At 63.3% G+C, this 7397-nt stretch overlaps 1 protein-coding gene across 1 annotated transcript in view; it reads left to right on the forward strand.

Annotated features, from left to right (window-relative positions):
• RBM38 (RNA binding motif protein 38) overlaps positions 1-2477 on the forward strand; it is a 12445-nt gene extending 9968 nt beyond the window's left edge. The window contains exon 4 of the mRNA XM_008054409.1: positions 2180-2477. Within this exon, the coding sequence (XP_008052600.1) occupies positions 2180-2477 (298 nt within the window). The remainder of the gene's footprint in view (positions 1-2179) is intronic.
• The last annotated feature ends 4920 nt before the right edge of the window (positions 2478-7397 follow it).

The following is a 7397-nucleotide window of genomic DNA, read 5'->3' on the forward strand; positions in this document are numbered from 1 at the left end:
CTTCCTGCAGGGGTGTGGGGCCCCTCAGGCGCAGGTCCCGTGAGCCCTGGGTGTGTGCCATCAGAGCCGAGGGCGCAGCAGGCCGCGTGCCCGAGCTCCGCCCCAGCTGTGCCCGCCTCCACCCCCCGCCGTGCCCTGGGCCCTCACTGTGATGGTCCCTGACCATCCAGCGTCCTGAGGTGTGGATCTGTTCCTTACGTGTGTATCCTTATAGTGGTCAATACACATAGCAGGTGGGCACATGGGTGACGCCTGGAGTCGCAGCACTTTGAGAGGCCGAGGCAGGAGGATTACTTGAGACCAGAAGTTCAAAACCAGCCTGGACAGCATAGCAAACCTTGTCTCTACAAAAAAAAAAAATTGAAAATTAGCTAGGTATGGTGACACGCACCTGTAGTCCCAGCTACGTGGGAGGCTGAGGCAGGAGGATCACTTGAGCCCAGGAGTTGAAGGCTGTAGTGGGCTATGTTCTGGGCAACAAAGTGAGGCTCTGACCCAAAAAAGAAAGTACCACCGTCAGCGTGTCAGGTTTCACATGTGCAGCCTCGTGCCCTGTGGCATGGTGGGACGGGCATGGGGCTGAGTGGGCCTCACATTTTGGCCATGGGCGGGAAGGACTTGGGGTTCTGTTGTATCACCACGGGGACGCTGGGAGCAAGGGCTCCTCCCCACCGTGTGGCCGGCTGCACAGAGGAGGGTGGCCCATGGGTGGCCACCATGCTCTCCAGAAAGCTGCCAGCTCCTGTCCCCACAGTGTGTGGGCGCAGGAGGGATGTCCACTCTCTTTTGGGCTCTAGAATGGGCGGGCGGGACCCTGGGCCTCCATTCACTGTGGAGGGAAGCTGAGGCTCGGGCCTGTCTGTATGACTCAGTCAGGGCTGAGAGGACATGTGCTGCCGATGCCGGGAGCAGTCCCGGCCCAACGTGGTCGCCCCGTGCCGACACTCCTCAGTGTCTTAGATGCCATGAGGCCTCTGGTCCTATCGCAGACGGGCTGCAGGCTTGGAGAGGCTCCACCACTTGCCCCGGGTCCCCCAGCGGCTGGTCAGCAGTGCGGGCATAGGCCAGGCCAGTGGCTTCCCTCAGCCTTAGTTCCCCTACACTGTAGGCTGGGGCCTCCCAGCCTCAGCTCCCTTATACTGGAGGCCAGCAGCCTCCCTCAGTCTCAGTTTCTGTATGCTGGAGTGCTGGGTGTGCTGCGTGCCTATGGCCTGCCCATGGCATGGCATGTCTGTATGACATGTTTCCATAGCAGTGCGTCGTCTGGCCCCTGTGCATGATCATGGGAGCCCAACCCCATGTGTGGATCGGACCAGCCCTGTGTGCCAGGAGGCATCCTCCATGCAGCATGGGTGCTGGCAGGTGGTGCCAGGTCGTCACAGCCTCTTCGTTCCATCATTCACTCCCTCAACACACTTGCTGTACCCTGTTGCGGGCCGGGTCTGTGCTGGCAGGGAGGGAAAGACCCACGCTGGAGGCGTTAGTGGGGAGATGTGGTCGTGAGTCAGTGGTGCCTGTGTCACTGGTGGGTGGCAGATGTTGGAGGAGAGCGGGGCCGGGGCCAACCTCACGGGCATGTGCCCTGGGCATTTGTTCGCACAGGCTCTGTGCTTGGCCTGAAGCTCTGCTGCTGCTGTCATGAGATCCATAATCGTCTTTTATTTTTATTTTTATTTTTATTTGTTGAGTTGGAGTCTCTCTCTGTCGCCCAGACTGGAGTGCAGTGGCTGCTCTCAGCTACTGCAGCCTCGACCTGCTGGGCTCTGGTGATCCTTCCGCCTCAGTCTTCCGAGTAGCTGGAACTACAGGCGCGCACTACCATGCCCGGTTAATTTTTGATTTATTGTAGAGTTGAGGTCGTAATCGTTTTTTAAACAGAGGCATGCTTTTATTTGTGCACTGGGCCCCAGCTGTTCAGTGGGTCCTGGGGCGGATGGGAGGTGGGAGTGGAGTTGGGATGGGGCTGCAGCCTGGGAAGGGGACGCGAGGGAAGACGGAGCCTGGCGGCTTGTGGGAACAGCCAGTGCAGAACAGAGGCCCTGAGGCAGAGCACAGCTGGCGGCCACTGCATCCGTCTTACAGCTGTGGAAGGGCAGGGCTCAGGAGGGGCGCCCCCTTGCGACCCAGTCTCCACCATGTCCCCCTGTCGCCTGCCCTGACCCCTTTGTTTGGTCCACAGGCTGACTCCACACTACGTGTACCCGCAAGCCATCATGCAGCCTGGGGTGGTCATCCCGGCTGCACCTGTCCCACCGCTGTCCTCGCCCTACATCGAGTATGCGCCAGCCAGCCCGGCCTATGCCCAGTTCACGCCGGCTGCCTATGACCAGTACCCCTACGCCGCCTCACCTGCCGCAGCCACCGGCTTCGTGAGCTACGGCTACCCGGCTGCCGTGCCTCCGGCCCTCTCGGCCCCAGCTGGCACCGCCTTCGTGCAGTACCAGGCGCCACAGCTGCAGCCCGACAGGATGCAGTGAGGGGCTGTGCCAGGACCGGAGACGCACCGCGCAGCACCCGGTCCTGCCGGGCCACCCCACCCTGCTGAGCCTGGACGCGTCCGTGCCTGTGTGGGCAGTGTCTCCAGATGGCTCGAGGAGGACTCAGATGAAGGACCCACGGCTGTGCAGAGGCCGCCAGCTCCTGGCGCTGTGCAGCCTCCCTGCCTCCTCCACTCTGCACTCCATTGACCCAGGCACATCCCTTCTGCTGCGTCCCCTCTGCAGCCCCCGCCGCCCTGGCTTCCAGGCTCCTCTGGGGACTGCTTTTGGGGACCCAGCCGTGCAGTCCGTCAGCCGGGCAGGGGCACAAGGATGCAGGCCCAGTGGAGCCTCGCCCTGCTTGTCCCCGCCTGGTGGGTCCTCCTGCGGGAGGCCACTGGCCGAGGTCCCTTCCGGCCAGAGCACTGCAGCTTTTTTCTTCTTGTCATTGTTTTGCTACTAAGAGGATTTCAGGGTTTTGGTCTGTTTTTTCCGTGGAGACTGCCGCCACCTGACTTTGGGAGACTTGCTTTCGTTGGTTTCGCCCGCCTAGGCGTGGCAGTGTTTCTGTGTAATGCAGCGTCCGCGGCTCGCGGGCTCACCCAGGTACCCGCTAACGCCTGCCTGGGCTGTCACCGTCACACTGTGATGCCGTCTCCCCCCTCACCAGGAGGGGCGGGAGGGCCACCCGGCTGCTCAGGGTCTAGCCCACGGTGGCCCTCGTCCCACGGGACGGGCGCGCTGCCTTCTCCCTCCCCGTCTAGTGCCGCCTGCTGTGTGCCAGCCAAGACCCATCCCTGCGCCTGGCGAGGGGGAGTCGGTGTTCCGACCCGCGGTGGGCCGTCATGGGGCCTGAAGCAGGGGCATGGGTGGGGGCCCGGCGGGCGGCGGCTGTTCCTGCAGACCTACCTCAGGGAGGGGCTCAGGGTGCCGGCGTCAGTGCCGGCGGCACGCCTGGCACAGTCAGGCCCAGAGATAAAGGTAGCTAAGATTGTAAGAATATTTTTATTAGAATGTTCTGATTATAAAAATAAAACTTGTTTTCTTTAAAAAAAAAAAGTTGGGTTGGAGTTTTTCTCTTGAGACGGGGCCTTGGGCCTTCCGTGGTGACTGTGAGAGGTCACTGATGGCTGGCCTCTGGGCATCTACCCTGCTCTGGCCTCTGTGGCTGCTGAGCATCAGGGTGGCGGGACTGACACGGCCCGTGCCCCCCACTGACGGAGGCCAGGAAGCCCTGGGAGACCCAACCACACTTGGGGTATATCTCAGCAAGGCCCTTGGCGCTGGGGTCTCCGCCAGAACCCCGTGCAGCGGGGCCGTTCCTGATAGAGGGGCTGCCCCCAGAAGACCCAGAGTTAGGGCTGCCCCGGGGTGCCGGTGGGGGCAGGCAGGTCTCAGCTGGGAAGGGAAGCCTTGGTCTGGGGCTGGCGCACCTCCTAGCACTCAGAGCTGGGGAAATCACAGGGGCTTCACAGAGGCAGTGCCCAGGCTAGAGAGGATATTAATCCATCCCTCCCTTTAGTTGCTCACTCATTCATGTATTCACTCCAAGAAATGTGCCCAGCTGCGTGAAGAGCAGAGATGGTGGGAACACACACAGCCCTGTGCTTTAGGGTGCGACGTGGGGGGGAGACCGGCAGAGGTGCAGTGGGACAACGGGTGCCGCTCAGCTCGGGTGGAAGTGTCCCGAGGTGGCTAGGAATGACTGGCTCCCGGGCAGAGCAGTGGCAAGTGCAAAGGCCCTGAGGTGGGGTCTGCGGGATGAGGATGCCAGGGGCTGGAGAAGGGGACATGAGGGGGCATGGCGAGAGGCGGGGCTAGGGAGACGGAGGCCCTGGGACGGCGCCTGGCGGGGCCACCACCCGGGGAGTGCACAGACATGTCACCCTGTAGGCCCAGCACGGTGTGGTTGGGGCTGGAGCCAGGCAGGCCCAGGGAGCAGTGGGAGCCTGGAGGCAGCCCCTGGACCTGGGGAGAGGAGTAGGGGACAGCCCTGGGGGAGGAGGCCCCGGGAGCAGCCAGACCGCTCAGGGCCAAGGGCTGGTGCTGATGGGAGCGGGTGCTCCTGGCCGGCCTGGGTGAAGGCTCGGAGGCTGTGGGCTCAGCCTCCTTCGGGTCAGCCGTTCTCCAGGCACGGGTGTGTCCTCCCCACACCCCCCAGAGCAGAGCCCAGCCGGTGAGCAGGTGCAGTCGGCCCCGTGTGCCCGCGCCCCTGGCTCGCCCTACCCCTGCGACCTGGCCTGCGACTCCTCCCTTCCCCAGGCTTCCTTCGGGGGGGGCTAGGACGGGGACCACTGGACGGATGCCTGTGAGGAGGGAACCCTGAGCCTACCTGGCCCAGCCCGTGGCCCCTCGTGTGCCCAGACCCTGCGCCTGCTGGGGATGCAGAGAGGACGGGGGTCCCGCCCTCGGAGGACAGTCGCGCCCGCCACACCGCGAGATGTGGGGCGGGAAGACCCAGCTGCGCTTGGCCTGCAGGTGTAGGGTACTGATTCTCCTCCGAGAGTGGGACCCCTGTCCTCCCTGCGTCCCCTGCAGGTGTGGGGCCTGGGCACACAGGGAACCGCGGGCCGGGCCGGGCCACCTCGGCTCCCTCCTCTTGCCAGGACCTTCCAGGAACCACTTGCCGCTGACTTTCTGCTTCAGCTCGTGCTCCACTGAGGCTGTGGCTCCCCACTCAGCACCCCAGCAGGTCCCATCGTCCTTGAAGGAAAAGCCAAAGCTGCCACTGTGGCTTTGGGGGCCCCAGCCTCTCCCCTAGCCCCTCGCTCCCTCGGCAGCAGTCATACCAGCCTCCCCATTGTCCCCGGGTGTGTGGGGCACGGCCCACCTCAGGGCCTTTGCACATGCTGTTCCCACCCACTTTTGCCCTTTAATCTCCTGCAGCCTCCTCCGCCCTAGGTCAACCCTTTGGGACACCGACTCCAGGAAGGTAGGGGCCATCTGCCTGGTCCCCTGCTGTGTCCCCTGTAGTGCTGCCACACAGCTGGGAAACTGAGGCCAGCCGTGGGCAGTCTGAGCATGACTCAGCCGGTGGTGAGGAGACATCAGAGCTTCCTGGCAGAGGACGAGCCTGGACATGCCAGCGGGTGTTATGGGTCTGTCTCTGGCTGGGCTGAGGGTGGAGGACCAGAGGCCCTGCAGTGTCCCCGTGGACACAAGGAGAGGAGCGGCCCACTAGTGACAGGTGGGAGGGTGTGGACGGCCTGGTGTGACTGCAGGAGCCGCCCTCACTGCCAAGCCCTCCAGGGCCTCCCGAGGCCACAGAGGAGGACTAGAGGCACAGAGCGGTGCAGCGACTTGCCCGAGGCCACACAGCCAGGAAACCTGGGCCAGTTCTGCTTCTGCTGGTCTGACCTGAGTCCACGGAGGACCCCATGTGGTCAGCCCTGGGCTGTGAAGAGAGACCGGGTCACCTGCCAGGGTGTCGGCAGACCTGGGGCTGCCCGTCTCCGGGGTCGCCTGCCAGGGGTTAGTGGACCTGGGGCCGCCTGTCCCCTGGGTCACCTGTTGGGGGTGTCCATGGAGCTGTCTTTCCTGCTCCATCCCCGGGTTCCCAAGGGGCCCCCCTGGCTTTTCCCAGTTGACTCCAGTTGAGATCCGGGGTCCAGGCCCCAGGCCCTGCCCAGGGAAAGGTTGGGGTCCCAGGCCGGTCAGTGAGACCCAGCAGGGTTCCTTCCTCCCCCTGCCCCACCTGCCTGTGGCGTCTTCATTTGCAAACACTGGAGAGGAGTCAGGGAGGTCAGCGGGGCCTGCCTGGAGGGAGACGTTTGCCACAGCTGATAAGGGCAGGCCATGGGGAGGTGCAGGCGCTGCCAGGGTTATCGCAGAGGCCACTTGCGGTCGTCTCGTTTCCTGTCCTTATCGGCAGGTGGCAGCTCCTGGGTTAGGCCCTCAGGGAGGCCCCGAGCCTCAAAAACATCTCTTGGGTCCTAGGAGGGAAGACTCCAGGGGGGAGCTTCCAGGTTGCCAAGCTGAGGGTGCAGGGGTCTTGGCACAATCACGGCAACAGTGACCAGAGGTGACTGGCCATGGCTGCTCAGGCTCCCATCAGTCACCGTGCCGAGCGCTTTTGTTGGACAGCCTCGGTCATCCACCAGGTGTCCCCAGGGGACATGGGGATGCCAAGGAGCGGGACCCCCAGACCTGCAGGCTGAGCCCGGCTGGGCCTTCCCACCCTGCACCTCGTGGTGTGGCGGGCGCGACTGTCCTCCGAGAGTGGGACCCCCGTCCGCCCTGCGTCCCCAGCAGGCACGGGACTGGGCACACGGAGAGGCCTTGAGCTGGGCTGGACTGGGCTGCCTCAGGGTCCTTCCCCATGTGCGTCTGTCCCTGTCCTGGCCCCACACACCCCCAGAGGGCACACATGCATACGTGTGCACACAGCTACGTCTGTGCATACATTCACACAGTCTCCCTGGCCCCACATACACACACACGCAGAAACGGACACATGCACACGCTGATGCAGACATATTTGTGTATAGATGCACAGATACACACATGCACATGTGAGCTACATGCTTGCATGAACACTCCCACTCACCAGTATTCGGGGATGCACACAGAAAAACACACCCCTGTGCACACACGTATAGAAAAGCAGAGACACACATTCGGACAGTCTCAGACAGAGTCACTTGTACACGTAACACCCTGGCACACAGTGCATGCATACAGGCACGCTCGCACACATTTCCATTCATGGATACATAGAGACAGACATGTAGACACACATGCGCACCCCCCTGAATACGGCACTCAGACACACAGACCGACGCCCAGGCCCACACACATGCTGAGTGACACCGGGAGCTGCCCTGTCCTCGGGCTTGGTGCCCTGGGAGTGAGGGCCCGAGGGCCCAGGGGCGGTGCAGCCTGGGTTTGAGGGTGGGGGACTTGGGGAGGGGGCAGAGCAGG

Source organism: Carlito syrichta, unplaced genomic scaffold, assembly GCF_000164805.1.
Source record: "Carlito syrichta isolate Samal-C Ts95f unplaced genomic scaffold, Tarsius_syrichta-2.0.1 Scaffold290134, whole genome shotgun sequence".
In the NCBI taxonomy this organism is placed as follows: domain Eukaryota; kingdom Metazoa; phylum Chordata; class Mammalia; order Primates; family Tarsiidae; genus Carlito; species Carlito syrichta.